The 23,443-nt window shown below is 43.7% G+C and overlaps 1 protein-coding gene across 1 annotated transcript; it reads left to right on the top strand.

Annotated features, from left to right (window-relative positions):
• Positions 1-1,337: 1,337 nt before the first annotated feature.
• LOC118078131 (mast cell carboxypeptidase A) lies at positions 1,338-19,682 on the top strand. The gene is made up of 11 exons (XM_060274491.2): positions 1,338-1,462; positions 2,157-2,232; positions 4,044-4,168; positions 6,769-6,871; positions 7,006-7,107; positions 8,197-8,298; positions 10,342-10,452; positions 11,666-11,756; positions 13,767-13,969; positions 16,794-16,878; positions 17,909-19,682. The coding sequence occupies exons 1-11, from the start codon at positions 1,362-1,364 to the stop codon at positions 18,094-18,096; spliced, it is 1,287 nt and encodes a 428-aa protein (XP_060130474.2). The 5' UTR covers positions 1,338-1,361; the 3' UTR covers positions 18,097-19,682.
• The last annotated feature ends 3,761 nt before the right edge of the window (positions 19,683-23,443 follow it).

Raw genomic sequence — 23,443 nt, forward strand, 5'->3', positions numbered from 1 at the left:
CATCAACTAGGAACTCCCCCAGGGTCAGGGCCGGCCCTATGGCCAGGCTGGGTGGCGCCGGCCCGCCAGGGGGGGCACCACGCAGCTCCGCCCGCCCACCGGCCACTCCGCTGCACAGCTGAGCCCGCCCGATGTGCAGCCGTGCCTGTGGCAGCCGCGCTGTGCGCTGCATCCGCCTGCCCGATGCGCTGGGAAACGGGGCGGGGGGCACCGGAGGGATCCGTCGCACCACGGCGTCAGAGGTGCTTAAGACGGCCCTGCCCAGGGTCATCACTAGGGGTCGTGCCATGGCCCTAGCCCCCCATCTGGGGCTTCGGACAGAGTCCACGCCCCTCAGATTCCTTTAACAGAATACCCTTGAATTAGGAGGGGTAGGTGATGGCCATTACCTCCCCTTCAACTGAATACTCCAATGCCTAAAAGGGGGCGAGTCCTCGGCCGCAGGCAGTTTAAATGGCCCACACCACACACCCAGACCATCCGGATTGGTCAGCCAGGGATGATGCAGTTGAGGACCCCCCCCAATGGCGCAGGGGCTATCCCGCCCCGTGCGCGTGGGTAGGGCTTGCTCCCAGCCCGCAATGTCATTTCCCCAGGAACAGGAAATGGCTTTCTCCCACCCCAAAGATTGGAAGTTTTATATCCAGAACTTCTATTTAAGTGTTGTTCAAGAAGGTATTGTTCTTTTTTGTACATAGCTTTTTCTTTCTTTTTTCCCCTTTCTTTTTCTTTTTTTATTTTGTTCTTTTTCTTCTTTTTTGGCTTTTTCTTTCTTTTCTTCATTTCTGTTGTAACGATTTTGTATATTCTTGTACATGTTTGTATTTTAAATCAATAAAAAATATTTAGACTTCAAAAAAAAAACCAAAAAAACATGGGGGCAAACTGATTCCTACAGTAGGCAGCACAACTGCAAATCCTGCATCAGATTCCCAAAAAAATGAATAATTCGTTCATTTCATAAAATGTATACACCGCTTGATTGTTTTTTAAATAAAAAACATCCTCAAAGCAGGGTTTTTTTTAAAAAAAAAAAAACAACCCGTTATTTCAGTAAGTTTTTAGCATCAATCTTGAACTTGGTCTCCCTAGTCCTAGGCCAACTCTCTAAGCACTAATTTTGAGCAAACATGAACAGACCTGTGTGCACTGAAAAACCCTAGAGCACTGTTAATTTCACAACACGTTACTAAACACACACTCACACACACAATCTTATCTTCATCGCTCAGATGTCAAAATCTGAGTTTCCTTGTAAGCCAAAACTAAACTGTTTAAAAAAAATGAATAAGCTTTTAAAAAATAACCCAATCACAGCATCAGAGGAAGTCACCTGCTTTGTATATATATAACATGCAGGAATGAGAGATTGTGGCCAAAGCAGAATCATGAGGTTCATCCTTTTATTCTTAGGTCTCCTTGTCGCACCCCGGGCTGTTGTTCTCACTCGTCGCTTTGACAGGTAGAAGTTTCTCATTGTGGGAAAAGTTGTGGGGAAAGTTGCCATAAATTGGTTTCTTTGCTTAGTAGACTGGGGGGGGGGGGGAGGAGAGAGATCCACCAGGATGAATAGCTTTGGATGCAGCAGATCACCAGCTCAGCTGGCTAATTCCTGGCTTCATTCCCAGCATGAAGTTCCCAACGCCAGCTCAACCAAAGATATGCCAGCATAATTTCCTCATTCTGGCTCAACCAGTGCTCAGCTGGGGCTGTTGTAAGTCCCCAAAAAGGGGCATGGAAGGGGCAGGGTGGTGGGAACTTGGGCTGGATCCTGTTCACCTCAGTCACATGACAACCCAGCATGGAAGACTGTTTTAGGGCTTGTTTTCCCTCTACCAGGCTTAGGCAGAGCAGAAAGAGCAGGACTTCTGAGCGGGGCTTGGACCTGGTATAACTTTATTCCGGTTTAATTTAATTTAACTTCCATGCTTTAAGGCAGCTTATTGTGAATTGGCTTACTCCCTTACTGGTTGCAGCAATTGAAGAGCACACAATCCAGCGCATTGTTTGTAAGTCCAGTTGAAATGAATGTGTGCTGTGCAGCCACACACGAAATAGTCCTTAGCCTCAAAGAAGCAAATATTGGGTGGGGGGCAGGATGTGGCTTAGTTTAATGGCGATTTTCCCTCTAGAAATATGTTTCATTCTTATTGAAGTGAGAAAGTATTTCGGGTGAAACTTAAGAATGAAAACCAAGTGGACTTTCTAAAGGACCTGGCCTCCACAGTTCAGGTGAGATTCTTCTTCCACATGTTTCTCCTTTGTATATTTTTCTCCACATGTTTTAGCAATGGGTTTTCATCTCACATATTCTTTGTCAATGCAAGATCAGGGAACAAATTAAGAAACAATGCCCCATAGCTTACAAAATCTCCTTTGCTTAAGCAAAATACAGTGGAATCTCGGTTTACGAACACCTCGGTTTACAAATTTTCGGTTTACGACCGCTGCGGACCTATCTGGAATGGATTAATTCACTTTCCATTACTTTCAATGGGAAAGTTCGCTTCAGTTTATGAACGCTTCAGTTTATGAACAGACTTCCGGAACCAATTACACCCATGCTTCGGGTTAAGTACGCTTCAGGTTGAGTACTCCGCGGACCCGTCTGGAACGGATTAATCCACTTTCCATTACTTTCAATGGGAAAGTTCGCTTCAGGTTAAGTATGCTTCAGTTTAAGTACTCCGTGGACCGTCTGGAACAGATTAATCCACTTTCCATGACTTTCAATGGGAAAGTTCGCTTCAGGTTAAGTATGCTTCAGTTTAAGTACTCCGCGGACCTGTCTGGAACGGATTAATCCACTTTCCATTACTTTCAATGGGAAAGTTCGCTTCAGGTTAAGTATGCTTCAGTTTAAGTACTCCGTGGACCGTCTGGAACAGATTAATCCACTTTCCATTACTTTCAATGGGAAAGTTCACTTCAGTTTATGAACAGACTTCCGGAACCAGTTGTGTTCATAAACCGAGGTACCACTGTACTCAACATTCACCCATTTTGAGTGTGAAATTCTGCAACATGAATTTCTATCTCAGAATTCAAAAACATGAGTGCATTAGTCTCAATGGCAGCTCTTTATTGTTTTCATATTGGTAGGTATCAAATAAGAAGCATCATAACCATACAATTATAAAAACACTTAATAAATAGAATTGCCTATCAGCTCTCCGATACACTCAAATGCATCAGCTATTTAAAATAACAAACATTGAAAGCAAATATCACTGGATGTCAGTTATATGCATGAAATATTCAGGCTGACTGCCATTTGGTGAAATAAGAAAATTCCTTCAGTAGCACCTTAAAGACCAACTAAGTTTATATTTTGGTATGAGCTTTCGTGTGCATGCACACTTCTTCAGATACACCATTTGGTGAATCTTTCTACTAGAAAAAATGCAACCTGTGCTGCTGGTAAAAGTAGTACAACTCATGCAACATGTTGGCAAAAAATATTCACACAATTATTACCAAAATGATATACATTGTTTATCGATCTTATGAGAAAAAGACAAAACCTAAGACAATGCCACAGAAACTTATGAACAACCCAAACTAAAATGAACTTATAACGTCTGGTTTCACTAGGTTTTTCCAAGTGGAAAAACCTAGTGGAGTTATAAGTTCATTTTAGTTTGGATAGTTCATAAGTTTCTGTGGCATTGTCTTAGGTTTTGTCTTTTTCTCTTAAGATCGATAAACAATGTATATCATTTGGTAATAATTGTGTGAACATTTGGTGAATCTTTGGCAATAACAGTTGCAGGGAAGACTTTTGAGAAGAACATATGGACTTTAAAAAAAAAGAATATATGGAAAGATTACTATATCCATGCACTAACATTTAGAATGGACAAAAAAAATACATGAAGGAATTGCCCTGAATCTTCCTTTTTGATAGCCGTCTGATCTTTCAATGGGATTTTTATTTTTATTTTGCCCAAAGCACCTTGCTTCTTAATAAATGTGTTCATTTCCTACTCTTCCATGTCTATGCTGTCTTAAAGACAAACTTTACTGGAATTTTTCCTACACAGCTTGACTTTTGGCATCCTGATTCAATCCATCACATTGTTGTTGGAACAGATGTGGATTTCCGCATTGGTTCAAATCAGACAAGCTTTGTCCAGACAAAGCTGGAGCAGAATGGAATACAATACGGGTATGTATACTACATAATGCTAGTTTGTGATGATAGTAGATTATGTGTATCATATAACGTTGCAATCAACAAGAAAGAGGTAGTCACCAAACTTGGGATTTAACATGGTCACAATTCCATTCAATATTTAATGTCACCGAGAAATTATGCATAAATCAGAAAACATGGGGAGGAAAGCACAGAGGTCTTTTCTTTTTCCAAACTCATATTCACCCAAGGAACTGGATAGGCTGCTCAGCTGATGCTAAGCCACATGGGACGAGACTTCACCCAAGTCTTTAATTCAAATGTTACGTGAAATTCTGCATCTTACCATTTTCCCATCTTCCTTTACTCTCACAATATTTGAGTTTCCACTCATCATGAGATTTCTGATTGCTTCTACTGATGTGACCAGGAAGCCACTGACTGCTACTCATCGTCACTCTTGGGGCTGGGAGGATGGATAATGTAAACCACTTCCTTCTACCTCCTAGCCATCCCTGTCCCACAGCTCTGACTGTGATTTAAGGGGAACTATCTACTTATGAAATTGTAGCAACAATTTACCGTTAACTACAGATTTGAAGGTAATCAAAACAGAATTAAACTCCTTTAGAAGAGAATTCTCCAGTAAATCAATAAAGAAGAATATTTAAATAGAAAAAATGCCTATTATATAATCAGATCAAACAGTATTTATATATAGAAATGCATATATTACATTAAAGTCCAGCTTCCATTATTATCTTATGCATACTTGTCAAACTGCTGGTTGTCAGTGCTATTAAATGAAAGTCTAGCTGTTTTTTTGGGGGGGGTCCCATTCATTATTATTTTTATTATTATTTTAGTAAGATGAACATTTGAGTTTTATCTTCTCTGCCACCATAAGTGTTCAGGTCTCATATGTAATCTTCCGGGCTTTAATCCATATCTTCCTTCCACTAATACTTTCCCAAGTTACAGGTAGGTAGCCGTGTTGGTCTGAGTCGAAACAAAATAAAAAAATTCCTTCAGTAGCACCTTAAAGACCAACTAAGTTTTTATTTTGGTATGAGCTTTTCCAAGTGGATTGCCAGATTTATGGTATGGAGTTGAATTGTATTTTGGGAGGTTGTTGTTGTTTAGTCGTTTAGTCATGTCCGACTCTTCGTGACCTCATGGACCAGAGCACGCCAGGCACTCCTGTCTTCCACTGCCTCCCGCAGTTTGGTCAGACTCATTTTCGTAGCTTCGAGAACACTGTCCAACCATCTCGTCCTCTGTCATCCCCTTCTCCTTCTGCCCTCCATCTTTCCCAACATCAGGGTCTTTTCCAGGGAGTCTTCTCTTCTTATGAGGTGGCCAAAGTATTGGAGCCTCAGCTTCAGGATCTGTCCTTCCAGTGAGCACTCAGGGCTGATTTCCTTCAGAATGGATAGGTTTGATCTTCTTGCAGTCCATGGGACTTTCAAGAGTCTCCTCCAGCACCATAATTCAAAAGCATCAATCCTTCGGCGATCAGCCTTCTTTATGGTCCAGCTCTCACTTCCATACATCACTACTGGGAAAACCATAGCTTTAACTATATGGACCTTTGTTGGCAAGGTGATGTCGCTGTGTTTTAAGATGCTGTCTAGGTTTGTCATTGCTTTTCTCCCAAGAAGCAGGCGTCTTTTAATTTCGTGACTGCTGTCACCATCTGCAGTGATCATGGAAATCCAAGAAAGTAAAATCACTCACTGCCTTCATTTCTTCCCCTTCTATTTGCCAGGAGGTGATGGGACCAGTGGCCATGATCTTAGTTATTTTGATGTTGAGCTTCAGACCATATTTTGCACTCTCCTCTTTCACCCTCATTAAAAGGTTCACTTTTAATAACTTTCTGCCATCAAGGTTGTGTCATCTGCATATCTGAGCTTGTTGATATTTGGGAGGTAGTATTGCAAAAACTGCAAACCTTAACGCTGGGCAAAATCTAGGGACATAGACCTTTGCCACTGATTCCATCAAAACATTGCTTATATTCATTGAGTGCCCCCCAGTGGATACTGGAAAGGTGGAAAGTTAGTAATCAATTAAACACACTTTACTTTCTTACCTCACAATGCTGAGTTGAATAAAATACCTTTAGCATAAAGATCCTACATCAATGCCCATTTAAAATGTGGGGTTTTTTTGGGGGGAGTGGGTTATTGGGGTGAAGTTTTTATTTTGATTATATATTTTGAGGTTTTATATTTTGATTTTGTTCTGTGAACCACCTCAAGACCTCCAGGAATAGGGCAGTATATAAATTCAATAAACAACAACAACATTTTTAAACCCATTAGTGTCAGAAGTGCCACAGCTTCATGAGTATGTGGCAGTTTTATTTATGCATTTAGTTGGTTATTTACAGCACAATCTGTTCAGAAGTAATCCCAACTGAATTCAATGGAGTTGAGCTCTTCCAAGGGAAGTAACTGTTTGCTGCTAGCTACCTTGTTACATGCGCTGACATACATGTGTAAGCTTTGTTTCATTTCAGGATGTGGGCAAAGGGATTAAACCAGAGGAGCCACAGAGAAGGAGAATCCTGGGGAGGGAGGGGCTATGTGCGTGAACTAAATGTGTCGTTGCCCTTTTTCCCACCACAGAATTTTATTCCATAATCTACAAGAAGAGATTGAAAAACAATTTGATGGTGGGAGACATTTCCGTGAGAAGCACAGCTACACAAGATACAATGAATGGGAAAAGGTACTATGTTCTGAGGGGTGGTTCCTCTCCCTTAAGCTACATATATAATCGGGACGATAAGTAGATCATATTTCACCTCCATGACATTTTAATCGCACGTATGCCAGTGTTTTATAACGACCGCGTTTTCTTAGATTGTTGCATGGACTGAAAGAATGGCTAAAAAATACCCCAAACTGGTCTCGCGGGTCCAGATCGGAAAGACTTATGAGGATCGTCCGATGTACCTGCTTAAGGTGAGAATCTCGTTCTGACTCAAGTACTATAAATAATTGCACATTTACAACTAGAGTTGAGAAAGTGACTGAAGAAAAATGAACATTGCCAAACTGAGGAGGCTACAGCCCAGATATCTAATTAATTAAGTAATTAATTAATTTCCCACCGAACTGGCTGGGTTTCCCGAGCCACTCTGGCCGGCTTCCAATGTAATATTAAAAATACAATAAAACATCAGACATTAAAAAAACTTCACTAAACAGGGCTGCCTTCAGATGTCTTCTAAAAGTCAGATGGTTGTTTACTTCCTTGACACCTGCTGAGTGGGCGTTCTACGGGGCGGGCGCCACTACCAAGAAGGCCCTCTGCCTGGTTCCCTGTAACCTCACTTCTCTCAGTGAGGGAACCGCCAGAAGGCCCTCGGAGCCGAACCTCAGTGTCCGGGCTGAATGATAATGGTGGAGCCAGTGTGGTGTAGTGGTTAAGAGTGGTAGACTCGTAATCTGGGGAACCGGGTTTGCGTCTCCGCTCCTCCACATGCAGCTGCTGGGTGACCTTGGGCTAGTCACACTTCTTTGAAGTCTCTTAGCCCCACCCACCTCACAGGGTGTCTGTTGTGGGGGAGGAGGGGAAAGGAGATTGTTAGCCGCTTTGAGACTCCTTCGGGTAGTGATAAAGCGGGATATCAAATCCAAACTCTTCCTCTTCTTCTTCCTCCTTCAGGAATACTGGGCTGAGGCCGTTTAGGGCTTTCAAGGTCAGCACCAACACTTTGAATTGTGCTCGGTAACGTACTGGGAGCCAATGTAGGTCTTTCAGGACCGGTGTTACATGGTATTGGCGGCCACTCCCAGTCACAAATCTAGCTGCTGCATTCTGGATTAGTTGTTAAAGTTGTTTGCACTTGCTCTGTTGGACCATGCAACAGTTTTATGATGTCCATGGATAACTGAGTTTTGTTCCCTGTAGATCCACTTATTTTTTTTCTCCAAACCATATTTCCAGTGGGATGCATCCTCCCACTGAACTGAATTCTAGGACTGCAGATTTTGCACATAGTACACAGGCTAAAGATGTTTCAAATATTAATATTTCCTGCTTAACAGGTTGGGAAGGAGAGTGGAAAAAAGAAGGCCATCTTTATGGACTGCGGCATTCACGCAAGGGAGTGGATCTCACCTGCTTTCTGCCAATGGTTTGTGAAGCAGGTTGGCTAAACAGTGCTTTATTTATTTATTACATTTATAGACCGCCTTTATCTTCCATTGAGCTCAAAGTGGTGTGCATGGTTCGCCTGCTCCCCATTACATCCTCACAACAACCCTGTGAGGAAAGTTAAGCTAAGAGAAGGTGACTGGCCCTGGGGTCAGCCCAGTGAGCTTCATGGCTGAGTGGTGCTGTAGATACAAAGCTTCCAGCAGCCCAACAAAAATGCGCTGTTTTGCCAGCTACCAGCTGTCTGGGCAGAGGTTGGGTATCCATCACAGCAGAACTCTGCACCCATTGGTGGCACTTCTCAAGCAAAGGTAACAGAGAGGGGTCTGTACTACACCCTAACCCACACCTCCAGCCATCAAAAGCAGGAAGTTAAAATTATAGCCTCATAGTGAAATCCTATATGTGTCTAAGCAACTCCCAGTGACTTCAGTCAAGATCCTACACTTTGTCGACGTGAAACTCCCCACCGGAGTAGAAATCATATATTGAACAGATGGAAAGCTCTTCAATCTGAGCAGGCTGAAAGCAAAAAGTAAGGTTACCATAACTGCCATCATAGAGCTTCAGTATGCTGATGTCAATGTAGTGTGTGCATGCTCAGAGGATGCAGGGCCGTCTTAAGCATATTGACCGCCCTGGGACCGTGGTGCGAAGATTGCTCCGGCGCCCCACCCCCACCCCATTCCCCACCGTGGCTGTCTGGTGGGCACAGCGCGCAGTGCCACTGCAGCGGGCGCAGCCGCGTGGCACCACCCTGGTGGCCCGGCGCCCTGGCGCCCTGCGCCACCCAGCCTTGCCTTAGAGCCGGCCCTGAGAGGATGACCTCCAAACCATCCTAAATATCTTTGCAGAAGCTTACGAAAAGCTTGGCCTATCACTCAACATCCAGAAAACCAAAGTGCTGCACCAACAAGTACAAAATAACCCCTCTGCAGTGCCACAAATCCAACTCAGTGGTGCAACGTTAGAAAAACGTTGATCACTTCTCCTACCTAGGCAGTTACCTTTCCACAAGGGCCAACATTGATGCCGAAATCGCCTGAGCTCTGTGAGTGCGGCTTTCTCCTGATTGAAGTGAGGAGTGCTTGTTGACCGGGACATTCACAGGGAAACAAAAATATTGTACTACCAACCTTACTATATGCTTGTGAAACATTGACCACTTATAAACACCATCTCCAACTCCTCGAAAGACTCCATCAACAGGGTCTCCGAAAACATTTACATATCAGTTGAAAAGACAGGCGAACTAATATCAGTGTACTGGAAGAAGCAAAGATCACCAGTGTTGAAGCAATGATTCTTCAACATCAACTTCGTTGGACTGGTCATGTTGTGCGGATGCCTGATAATCATCTTCCAAAGCAACTACTCTATTCCGAACTTTAAAATGGAAAGCGTAATGCTGGTGGTCAACAAAAGAAGTTTAAAGGCTGTCTCAAGGCAAATCTTTAAAAATGTAGTATAAACACTGACAACTGGGAAACACTGGCCTGCGAGCGCTCCAGTTGGAGAACAGCCTTTACCAAAGGTGTCATGGGCTTTGAAGAAACTCGATCTCAGGATGCAAGGCAGAAATGTGCTAGGAGGAAGGCACGCTTGGCAAATCCACACCGTGATCAACTCCCGCCTGGAAACCAATGTCCCCACTGTGGAAGGACGTGTGGATCCAGAATTGGCCTCCACAGTCACTTACGGACCCTTTGTTTATGGAAGACAATCTTACTCAGCTACGAGTGATCACCAAAGAAGAAGAAGAGTGTCTAAGTAACTCCCAGTGACTTCAGTGGAGTGAACTTCATGGCAGCTGAGTATAGGATTGCAGCCTAGTGGGGAGAAGAGGTGTTTTAGTTTTTAAGTAGTTCCATTGTTTATTTTATTTTACCCTTAAGCTCTGAAATTCTAAAGGTGAAAAATCACTTTTAAAATCTGCTTTAAAAAAAAATCTGAAGGATTCTAAACTTCTCAGCTTTTTGACAACTGAATAGTGCATTTGTATAATTGCACATAATGTTGGTTTTTTTTTCTTGCAGGCTGTCAGAACCTATGAAACGGACAAGGTCATGTTCAAGCTCTTGAACGATTTGAACTTCTACATCCTTCCCGTATTCAACATTGACGGATACGTCTGGTCATGGACTGAAGTAATGGCTGCATTCCCCCCCCCCCTTTAGTAGTTTGCTGAATTGAATGTTATTATTTCTATCAATAGGGATGATTGTTCGGTCCCAGCTCCTGCCAACCTAGCAGTTCATAAGCACACAGTGCAAGTAGATAAATAGGTACTGCTCCGGCGGGAAGGTAAACGGTGTTTCCGTGCACTGCTCTGGCTTCACCAGAAGTGGCTTAGTCATGCTGGCCACATGACCCAGAAAAACTGTCTGTGGAAGTGGACAAACGCTGGCTTCCTCAGCCTGTAAAGTGAGATGAGTGCCCCAACCCTATTAGGACTGTGTTGTAGGTTATTCATGGGGAGTCCAAATGCGAGTGTTCATGTCTCCAATGCCTATGCTGTCAAAGGAGCTATGATATCATATATTGAAAGTGTTGGTGAACAGCCTTCAATATTTGTCCTATTTTGTTGTATCCCCTTGATGCCCTCAGTCACAGCTCCTGTCCACACCCCCGAATGCCTATGCTAGGTACCTTCCCTTCACCCACAGTCAGTGTTCCCTTTACCTTTGGGAATCAGCTGTTTTGCAACAATTGTGAGGAAAGAGAGGGAAGAAAAAGATATTGAGATTGCTAAGCAAGTGGTTGGTCCATCAGCCTACTGACTCCTTGGACTTACTAAGGCAGCTGCCATGGTTGGAATCAAGAAGATAAAGGTTCGCTCATTCTCAGTTAGTGTTGACTCCTTGCATGAACTAGCTAATTGTGACATGAGCCTTGGCAGCCTAGAGTTTCCTTTGTCATCCTTTGTAACATTATATTATTGTCACTTGGCCTGGGACCTCACAGCAAAAGGCAGGTAAAAAAATGTTATAGATACATACATAAATTTGTAAATTTTAAACACGCTGTAGAATTGTTCCTCTCCTGTTCTCATTTCCACATTTCAAGTGGAATGTGTTAGCAGTGTATATACACATTTGACCAATAAATGTAGGCCAAAAGCCCAGTAATTGTTACCTGGCAAAATGAGGGGATAAAACACAATACGATCAGTCCACTGTACATGCAGATCACCTGTAGATCACCTCTAACAACTGGACATAAGGTAGGACCACGAGCTGGCCATGAGGGAAAAAAAAGTGTGGCCCAAAGGCATATGGGCCCAATCCTTTTGCTGCACTATACAAAGAAAAAATGTTCCCCAAAAGAACAAGAATAGATCTCCATCATTTTGTCTCACAGAATCGCATGTGGAGAAAGAATCGTGCGAATACCTCTAACAGTGATTGCCCTGGTGTTGACTTGAACAGGAATTTCAAAGCTGAATGGGGCAGTAAGTATAATAAGCCAAGGAGCGACAGAAACCGAGACTCAACATCTCTCTAACTGCTAATTTCCACATTCTATTTGAACTTTCCCACAATGTAAAAGTCACTTCCAGAAATATAGCGGAATATAGCACAGGTTTAGCATTCTGCCCCCCTCCAACAAAAGTCCTGCCCCCCCCCAACAAAAATCCTGGCTACGCCCATGATTTCTGTGTTATTTTCTTTCAGAAAAGGAGTTTGCAAATAACACCGAAATGAACACTAAATTTGTGGTTGTGTGATATATTTCTGGGAGCGCCATTTGCATCAAGCAAAAGAGAGCCAAAGGCGTTTTCCCACCTGAAGCAGAACACCAAATGCAGCCCTCTCCCAATCCAAATATGGAAGCTTTTTCCTCAATAAGTGGACTTACTTATGAATAGGCCACTGACCTCCTACGCCAGGGGTTCCCAAACTAAGGCCCGGGGGCCGGATGCGGCCCAATCGCCTTCTAAATCCGGCCCGTGAATCAGCATGTTTTTACATGAGTAGAATGTGTCCTTTTATTTAAAATGCACCTTTGGGTTATTTGTGGGGCATAGGAATTCGTTCATATTTTTTTTTTCAAAATATAGTCCGGCCCCCCACAAGGCCTGAGGGACAGTAGACCAGGCCCCTGCTGAAAAAGTTTGCTGACCCCTGTCCTACTCCTTGCCCGCTTCATAACGGCTGCCACACATGCTCAATTCCAAACTGAGGATCCATAGAGGTGGAAGAGGCAGTGGCAGACTCTGCGTCTGCCAATGGGTCATCTGTACTCCTCATCCTTTTCCTCCTACTTAGTTATGTAGCTCCCTGTGCTAAACATCATCAAAGCTTTGCCTTAATGGAGCAGCCACTATAAAACCAGATAAATCCAACATTATTATTATTATTATTATTATTATTATTATTATTATTATTATGCTCCATACCAGTTATTGGGAACCTATGTTCCTCCAGATAGTTCTGAAGTACAACCCCATCATCCCTGGCCATTGGCCATGCTGGCTGGGTTTGTTGGGAGCAGCGTACAAAACTCCCATTGTTCTAGACACGTTTTGCAACAAGGAATTTCATTAGCGCAAACCGTTTTTGAGCTCTGGGCGCAGTACTGCTCCTAAGATTCTAATTAAAACTGCAGAGTGGAAGGGAAGGAGGACCTTTTTCTGCCTCCACCACTCTCTGAGGACTAGAGAAGATACCCTCCTAACAATATTAGGGGAGCAGGCAGGGGAAGCCAGGATTTGTTTTCTGCAGTCTTCAGATGAGGACTAGACCATGTTAAAAAAAATGAATATAATATTTTAGCTGCAGTTCATTCATTTTCACCTTTGTATTCTATTTACTGTATAAGACGACTGGGCGTATAAGACGACTCCCAACTTTTCCAGTTAAAATACAGAGTTTGGCATATACTTGCCGTATAAAAAACACGACCCGGCATATAAGACGACCCCCTGAATTTTGAGAAGATTTTCCTGGGTTAAAAAGTAGTCTTATACGCAGGAATATACAGTATTTAAAAGGTGTGCCTAGACAGTCTGTTGTTACGCCCATAACCTAGGTTTAATGTGCCATTTAGCTCCTAGCTTTCATATCTCAGTTTCTAACACCAGTTGGGAGTTGACATACGCCAATATCTAGAGGACCAAAGTTTCCCCACACCTGATATATACCAATAGCAAACTCTTTCTTCAAATGATTATCCTTATGTCATCAAAGGAGCATCATCAGCACAGAAGAAGGATGTGCTGGCTGGGGCAACTGAGAGCTGTAGTCCCAAACATCTAGAAGGCACCATGTTGGTGAAGGCTGTTGATGGAGGGAATTACCAGACTGCACTGACTTCAAAGAAATCATGACACAAAAAGCAAATTGTGAAATCCCTTCCTAATTTGGAAAGAAATGCAATCTTCTTCAGTAGTCTTCAAGCGAGTAAGCAGTCTATAAATGGCACCAATGTAAATACTTCATCTGAAAACTTTTTCTTGCAGCCATAGGTATATCGCATAAACCTTGTGCTCAGACTTACTGCGGTACCTCGGCAGAATCTGAGCCAGAAACCAAAGCAGTTACAAGCTTCATCCGAGACCACCTTTCCTCCATCAGAGGATACATAAGCTTCCATGCCTATTCTCAGATACTGCTGTTTCCATATGCCTATAAGAACGAAGCAGCACCCAATAATGATAAACTGGTATGTAGAAAAACATTATTGCGGTCGCCTTCCTGTCATTCACAAAGCCATTGGGTGTAAACAAATATGTTGCGGCATTGCTAAGCAGAGGCAGTGAGATATGACCCAAAGTGTATCAGAAAAGTATTCAAAGGTAGCTAGAATCAGCTCTGGGGAGTTGGATTGCAAATATCTGAGTGTTTAAGTATAAATTCAATCTTTTCCAATAATTCAGTGCAAGGTTAGATACAAGAAACAGACAACCTCAACTGTCTAGATCAGGGGTTGTGAGCCTGGTCCCTACTGCCCACTAGTGGGCGCTTCAGGATTCTAGGTGGGCTGTAGGGGGTTCTCCGACACAAGCTGAATCCTCCTTCCATCGAGCACTGGTGGGCAGTAAGGAAATTTTACCATCAAGAAAGATGCATTAGTGGGCGGTAGGTATAAAAAGGTTGATTAGATCTTAGCTATGGTCTCCATTATGTTCAACTGTAGCAGAGGTCAACTTGAAGTCTATTGCTTTTTTCCCCAAGGGTGCATGTGAAACAATATTGATGAGAACAATGGAAAAGGTACCATAGACAGAGACGTCCCGTGTCCCCCCCCCCAACCCCTTCCAAATGACTTAGTAATTCCTAGTAGTTGTTTTGTTTCCTAAAGAGAATTGGACACCTGCCAGCATCACACAGGAAATGAGTCTGTGTAGGAAAACCAGAATTCCTAATTTCATAGACGCTTGTGATAGAAACAGAGATACACCAATGCTGCCCTCTTGTGTCTTATAACAGAGGAACCTAAATTTGTGCTCATCTCCTCACTATGAATTGTTGTTTTCATTTCTTTTTTAAAAAAACCTGCTATGCTTTATACCATAAAATCTGATATTTGAAAGGTCTCGTTCCAGTTCCGTGTCCCCGTTCCATGTTTTGAAAAGCCCTCATCAATTTTATTTTATTTATCTATCTATAGGATGCCCTCAGTAGACACACACATACTTACCAGTGTGGTGTAGTGTTAAGAGCAGTAGACTCGTAATCTGGGGAACCGGGTTCGCGTCTCCGCTCCTCCACATGCAGCTGCTGGTTGACCTTGGGCTAGTCACACTTCTCTGAAGTCTCTCAGCCTCACTCACCTCACAGAGTGTTTGTTGTGGGAGAGGAAGGGAAAGGAGAATGTTAGCCGCTTTGAGACTCCTTCGGGTAGTGATAAAGCAGGATATCAAATCCAAACTCTTCTTCTTTTACCTGCTCCTCTCATTGCCACCCTAGCTAAAGCTGTCCATTTACTTGACATTTCTACAGGCCCCATCCCCACACCTGCTTGGAGAGGTTGCCCTCCTGCTTGCAAGCTTCCCACAGGCATCCAGGTGGTCACTGTGAAAACAGGTTGCAGGTCTAAATGGACCTTTGGACTGATTCAACAGGGGTCTCCTCATGTTAACTTAATATGGAGGTTTCTGCCCCTTTTCCCCACTAAAAGCGGACAGATAAACAGAAAGAGACAACAAAGAGAAGATGAAGCAGTACCAAGAGGCTCAGGGACTGGCACCATCACTTCAACTTCCTGGCAAAGTGCATACTGATACAACTTTGACTTTTAAAGTTGTCTGCACTTTGGCAGTCCTCTTGCATCTTACATTTAAAATGTGATACTTTCCTTTGTAGTGACAATTTTGTGTAAGAGTGGAGAAGCTATGAAAAGAACAGATGAAGAAATGGCTTCCTTATATAACTGGAGGCAGCCCAATGATCATCAGACTCACACATTGCAAAATAGTACCAAACAGAATGCCAGGAATAACCGTCTTGTACAACTCTGGTCCTCAGTACGAGATGACTTTACATGTTGCAGTAAATGGAAAGTCATAGAATCATAGAGTTGGAAGAGACTACAAAGGCCATCCAGTTCAAACCCCTGCCAAGCAGGAAACACCATCAAAGCATTCCTGACAGATGGCTGTCAAGACCTCCAAAGAAGGAGACTCCACCACACTCCTTGGCAGCAAGTTCCACTGTCAAACACCTCTTACTGTCAGGAAGTTCTTCCTAATGTTTAGGTGGAATCTTCTTTCTTGTAGCTTGAATCCATTGCTCCGTGTCCGCTTCTCTGGAGCAGCAGAAAACAACCTTTCACCCTCTTCTATATGACATCCTTTTATATATTTGAACATGGCTATCATATCGCCCCTTAACCTTCTCTTCTCCAGGCTAAACATACCCAACTCCATAAGCCGTTCCTCATAAGGCATTGTTTCCAGGCCTTTGACCATTTTGGTTGCCCTCCTCTGGACACGTTCCAGCTTGTCAGTATCCTTCTTGAACTGTCACTATCCTTCTTGAACTGTGGTGTCCAGAACTGGACACAGTATTCCAGGTGAGGTCTGACCAGAGTGGAATACAGTGGTACTATTACTTCCCTTGATCTAGATGCTATACTCCTATTGATGCAGCCCAGAATTGAATTGGCTTTTTTAGCTGCTGCATCACACTGTTGACTCATGTCAAGTGTCGGGTTGGAGGAGACTGGGGAGAGGCATACACAGTTATTTACCTGCAAATATACAGAAATGTCGTATTGGCCAGTGCCTGCAATAAGGGAAGTAACTGAATATAAACAAGTCTCAAAAGCAACAAAACAAAACAAGCTGTTCTCATTCAGAGGAATGAAGCCTAAACTCCTTGTGAAAGTAGCAAACCTCAGTCTGTCGATCTTTTGATAATGATGGGAATCCTAGTCAGTTGCCTTGGGTCTAGGGTCATGTGCAACACCTCCTTGTGCCCTACTCTAGGCTATCCCAGTAATTTGTCAATGAAGAATCTAATTTCCCCCCCTCTTTTAAATACAGAACAAAGTAGCTAAGGAAGCAGTAGACGCTTTATCTAGTCTCTACGGTACAAAGTATACCTATGGACCAACTGCCTCTACAATTTGTAAGTATTTGTTTCTATTTTCTATGGGTGTATACACACAACGATAACTTCTGCAAACTAAATTAATTAAAGCAAATATTTTGAAACAACAACAATGTAACACATGGTTCAGTTTTACCTGACCACACTATGTAGCCTTCCTATGCTACTCAGCTTCACAAAGGGTCATCTCAACAGATGCCCAGCCTATCAGAACATATTGGGTCATTGGATAAAGCATTGCTGCAGTGACATCACTACAGCTTATCTGAATGGGTTAGGGATGAGGGGGATATTCACTTCTGTGTGCATTTAAAGATGAACCTACTTATTTCACACATTTTAAAACAACACGTGAAACGAAACACAGCGCTGCCCCCCTTCAAAATTCACAGTTCTCTGAATTTTGCAATGTGGTTCTCAACCCAACTAATGTGTAGGAAACCATGGATATTGGGGTAAATTGTACATTAAAAGGTAAAGGTAAAGGGGCCCCTGACCATCAGGTCCAGTCGTGTCCGACTCTGGGGTTGCGGCGCTCATCTCGCTCTATAAGCCGAGGGAGCCGGCGTTTGTCCGCAGACAGCTTCCGGGTCATTGTACATTAATTGTATATAAATAACATGCAAAAATGCATTATATTAGGGGAAACTGCTTGCAGAAATGTGCACATTTGTGAAAACAGCATACAAAAATGTGTTTTTTAGGAGAAGTGCACACTAAAATACTGGCAAATTTTCATGAGCGTTTAAAAAAAATACAGAAATTTGGGGGGGACTGAATAAGAAGCTGAAAGTGGAAGATTTGTCTATTCCTCAGGGCAGGGCAGCTGCAAGGACAGGGCTGCTCAGGATCCGTGCATTCTGCCTGCAAAGCCCTGGTCTCTCCCTATCTGGGTAATCTGCAGCAACACTGGTTTCAAGAGGGCTCTCTGCATTTCTGCCTCACTGCATGGTCTGCTATTGCTATCAGAAAGAACCCTTCCTATTTTATTGCATCCTTCATGCCAGGGTTGTCTTTAATACTGCCTTCTGGTCTCCCTGTTTTTCAGATCCTTGTTCAGGTTCCTCTTCTGACTGGGCTTACGATGAGGGCATTAAGAATTCATTCGCTTTTGAGCTTCGTGACCGTGGGCAACATGGCTTTATCCTCCCTGAATCGCAGATAAGGCCAACCTGTAAGGAGACGATGCTGGCCGTCAAGCACATCGCCAATTATATTCTCACCTCTGCTCCATGAAGCTGTCTTCACGTTTACTTATGAATGGAATTGGCTCCTCCTTGCCTATCAGTCACCTCCCCTTTTCTCCCTCTTAGAAATAGTCCCTATAGATTCTTCTCCATTGCTTTATTATTATTCTACGAATGCTTTTGTTAAGATAGACCATCTTCTCTTACCTTTCTATGCCACCAATACTTCATCAGGCTTGTGGTCTCCCCTCTTTATTGCAGAGTGTCAATTGGGCTGGAGGCAGACCTAGTCATGGTTAGAGGAGAGCCACTGAAATCAAGTTTGAATCTAGCCCTATCATTCAATTTCAGTCATTTGATTCAGATATTTTAGGGATGGGTTCTACTGGAATACTATTATTACAATTTTATGCAAGTATAAATCAGACATCTGCTGAGTATCTCCTGAAACCAGGTTGATTTACATGGTCCTATTGGAATTGTGACAGCTCCCCACCATGCGAACTGAGCATTTTTTGGATCTCTTATGCATTATTTGTACGCATAAGTAATGTCGTTAATGTAAAATAGAAAGAAGAAGGAGCCATTTTTAAAACAAGAAATGCATTCTAGGCTCAGAGGGATCACAATTCAATTGCCAATGCAGAACATACAACTGTGCTGTGTAAAAAGCTCCTGAGACCATCCTCTCACAATTGAGACTACAGCTGGGTTTTGCATTTGCCACCATCAACATTTGAATATAGAACCTGCATTGTTGGCTTCAATGTACACATGATTTAAGATTGGCTTCCCTCTGCTTTCTGTCTCTGCTACATTCCATGGTTTGGCTATAATATGGTTAGCCTAGCCTTTCCATTCACAGCCTCCTAGCTGTCCCTGCAAAATGAAACTACAGAACTTTGACTCTGAGAGCTCTGGGTTCCCTGTCCTCCAATTTCACTTCCCATGCCCTTTTTTTTACTTCATTCCTGGGTATTCATCTGGTGTGAGGGAGAGAACCACAATGGAGCCATTTCTGTGCCATGTTATTTCATGTGGCTGTAATGGATGTGGGTGAATATCACAACTGTGTAAACAGAACTGATCAGATCTTTCCCACCTTCCTTCCCACCAGTGTGGGGAAGACCAAAGCAACTGGCCTCACTGATTTGATATGATATGTAGCTGCATGAGATCACATTGTGAGGGTACCCCCCCCCCGCAGCTTGGTGCATGTCCGCTGCTGCACTGACTTTCAGAAGCATTGTAAGAAAGTAGATCTACAACTTGAAGAACACACAAGGATGCTGCAGCATCAGCTGAACTGTAACATGGTTTATGTCAATATAAATTTATCAGTCGAGTAAAACAATGAATTAGATCCATATTGGTGGAAGGGGGGGGGTGCTATCTACTGTACTAAAGACACTTGCAATCCTATTTTAACCCACTTCAAATAGTTAGCAGGGGAAAAATAATTGGACACATATTGTATTTTCCTTTCCTGGTTATGGTTATGCCTTTCCCATCTATCTCTCAGTAGCATATTTTAAAGGACATCACATAATAGATAGTTTTTGAAAGGAACTCTGCTATTTTATATTGCTTACTAACCAGCATATTTCTTAATAAAAACCTTTGCATCATGCCAAATGTTTCTTCTGAAATGTTTTGAACAGAATGCACCTAAATCAAACTGGTATGTTTTGCTCATCCTTTATATTAATCAGCAGCTATAACTGCCTCAGAAAGGCACCTGAAATCTATTGTATGGTCTGGGACAAACTTATTTGCTATAGTCAAGCATGAACTTGGTTCAAATCAAAGCTCAGTTATGAACTTACTATACGACTATATTACTACTATCTCTTGAACTTCATCCCCTCCCCATCAGTTAAATGGGGAAAATAAATAGTGGGCTGCTATTACAGGATTATTGTGAAGAGATTGCAATGGAGTACATTAAATTCACACAAAGCAGTTGCAAATAAATAATACTTATCATTGAGAGGGAATGTTGGCAGGTTCTGCTTGTCATCTCACAGTGATTTACTGATGATAAAATCTGCTTCTGAAATCCTCCCTTCAGCACGTTATATGTTTTCCAGGACATCTGGTTACACTACATGGGGAAGGGAAGTATCTCAGCAGTAGATCTCATGTTTTGAGGGGAGGGGGAATCCAAGCAACCTTACCAGACAGCTGAAGTGGGAATCAAAGGCCACCACGATAGGCAGATCCCAGGTGACTCCAGAAGGCAGCCCCTGCCATTTCCTCCCTGGGGGTGGGAGGAAACCAGCAGCAACCTCCTCTTCCCTGAGAGGCCACTGGGGATGTGGCATTGGAGACGGCTGCCAAGGAGGTGGCAGATCTCATCTTCAAGGAGTGTGCCACTACCATCACTGTTACTATGGCGGTGGCAGCTGGCAATGCAATCCTTGGAGGTCTGATCTGTTGCACCTCTGGATCCTGCTGCCTGAGGCGGTTGCCTCATCTTGCGTCATGGGTGGGCTGGCCCTTGTCACTACCAGTCACAGTCAGTGTAATGGCCTAAATAGACCAATGGTCTAACCCAGTGTCCGCCAATTTCTATGAGGACTGATTCTGCACTGGGACATGCCACAGCCGGAGCAAAGTCTGTTTCTGTCACAAGCGCCAAAGGTGAAAGGACCAGAAGCAAGGGCAGGTAGGAATCAGAAGAGCAAGGTACAAAAAGATAGTCATAGTTGGGCTGGTAATCAGGAGCAGAGCAAAGCAACTCTTAGCACACACAAACATTGCTTGGACTAATAAACTAGCTTGTCCTTGAGGATTTTATAGGGCTTGGGGTGCGCTGATTGGCTTGTAGAGTCAAATGACAGCGTGGAAACAAAGGAAGGTCCTTTAGGGCTAAATGTGCAGCCTTGACCTCTAAGGCCTAGTCCAGGGGCCCCCAGACTTACTGGCATTTGGGCCGGTTCCCACCGCGCCGATCGCGCGGCGGGCCAGAGGACGGGGGAGCGCGCGCCTGTGCGGGCCGGCGGGTGGGGGAGTGCGCGCCCGTGCACATGCGCACGGGCGCTTACCGGCGCAGCGGCGTGCTTCCAGGGTGGAAAAAGCGCTGAAAATCCGTTGTGCGCATGCGTATGGGCCTCCCCCGACCCGGAAGTGCACCAGAAATGACCTCTTCCGGGTCGGGAGAGGCCCATACGCATGCACACAAAGGATTTTCGGCGCTTTTTTCCCGACCCGGAAGAGCGCTGCCGCGCTGCGCGCCGTAAGAGCGGGCGGCGGGTGGCGGGGGTCGTCGCGGGCCGGATTGGCAGGCCAATTGGGCCGCATCCGGCCCCCGGGCCGTAGTCTGGGGACCCCTGGCCTAGTCTGTCTGGCCTTCAGAAGTATACCTGAATGCTGGTAAGTATGGAACAAAAGGCTCCAGAGAGTTGCTGCTGGGTACCTGCAGGTTCAAGACACAGCCTGGTACATTATAGCTTCTGGTGGTGTATGACTTTTATACTGAACCAGCATTGAAGGGCATCTGTTGCATGGGTGTATCCCAAGCCATGATTTTGGGGGGGTCAGTCTGCCCAAACCTGTGGTCCTGTGTGTTTAACGTTAGAATATATGAGAGGAAACCTGCCCAACCACTTCCTTTGTTAAGGTAATGATATTGGTTGGCCAGTGAAACACTGCCATTTACATGAGCTACATAGAGACAAATGGGTGGGCCTTTTCCCACTTCACCTGACTGGATGCGACATCATCCTGGGAAAACAATAGGTGGGGAGCTTTGTGTGAGGGTTTTGGCTCTGTGGTGCTCCCAAGAGCTATGGACTGGGGCTTCCCTGGAACGCTAATGATGAAGCAAGATCTGTTGGGGTGTTAATGCTGTGAGCCCCTATACTCAGGTTGTATGTGTAGATATGTATTGCGTCCCCAGTTAATTCAAGCATATGGATCTAATTTTCACCACTTTCACCACCGCTTTTGCTCTCCATGAAATTGAAAATGTCTGAAAGTCCTCTGTGTTTTTGGTAACCTCTTGCAGATACTGTACAATTTGTATGAAGAATGGCTGGATCTAGACACATCAAAAAGCGTTTCAGAAAAACGTGTTGTAAACTTCATAATGGGAAGTCGCGTTGGCGAAAGCCAGGACTCCACAGTGCCACCTGGTGTCACCGTCGTCGTCATCATCATCATCACAACAACAATAACAATTTATTATTTATTATTTATACACCGTCCATCTGGCTGGGTTTCCCCAGCCACTCTGGGAGGCTCCCAATAGAATATTAAAAACACAATAAGACATCAAACATTATAAACTTCCCTAAACAGGGCTGCCTTCAGATGTCTTCTGAAAGTCAGATAGTTGTTTATTTCCTTAACATCCGTTGGGAGGGCATTCCACAGGGCAGGCACCACTACCAAGAAGGCCCTCGGCCTGGTTCCCTGTAACCTCACTTCTCGCAGTGAAGGAACCACCAGAAGGCCCTCAGAGCTGGACCTCATTGAACAATGGGGGTGGAGATGCTCCTTCGGGTATATATATATATGTGTGTCACAGCGGTATAACACATGCTTTTTCTTTACTAATGTAGCTGAATCCAATGTCAGCCAGGAAGAGAGATGAATGCATGCAAGTGACTACTTGCCAAATGATATTGGCAACTACATAGCCACTTAATAAGATGGTCATTTTGTAACTTCCTGACAAGTACTTCCCCAGGTTTCTGATTTACTGTGGAAGTGTGGTGGGATTTGCCTCACCATTTGGCTGGGTGATACAGACCACAAGCCTACAAAATGGTTTTGCTCACTTGATAAATTACTGTCCATCTATATTCTGCTAGCTGTTGGAGCTTCTTGAGGATGAGCAATGGATGATCACTTTAGAATGTTGCTTAGGCATTCCTCAGTTGCTATGACACCCAGGTATATGTGTACCAATTTAAAGAGAAATTGCCTTTTTACATTCTTCCTGCACAGACCAAAAACCTTCATATTAAAAATCCAAACAAAATTAATTTCCTGATGGGATTCAACATATCTCAGGCTGGGATGGAGACAACTCAGAACAAAGCATGAGGGTTCTTCGGCTGCACAGTTCCTCTCATTCTTATCTCGTCTTCCTGGGAGATTGGTTTCAACTACTTTCTCTGTGAAGATACCTAAAGGGGAGAAACGTGAGATAAGAGAGCCGTAGGGCACCTGCTCAGATCCACAAAAAGGGTCCCTCTTTGCAGGATGTTTAACTGATAGGGTTGAGCCTGTGCCTAATGACTGAAGGAAAGCAACAGAAGTAGGAAGAGACAAGAGAAAGACAGAAAATATATACAAGGGATTTGAACCTGTGCTCATCACCATCCTCATTCTCATAGGATGCAGTCAGACATCATCTTTATCACATCATCATAGCAAAACTGCGGTAA

This window comes from Zootoca vivipara, chromosome 5 (genome assembly GCF_965207765.1).
Source record: "Zootoca vivipara chromosome 5, rZooViv2.hap1.1, whole genome shotgun sequence".
NCBI classification, from domain to species: Eukaryota; Metazoa; Chordata; class Lepidosauria; order Squamata; family Lacertidae; genus Zootoca; species Zootoca vivipara.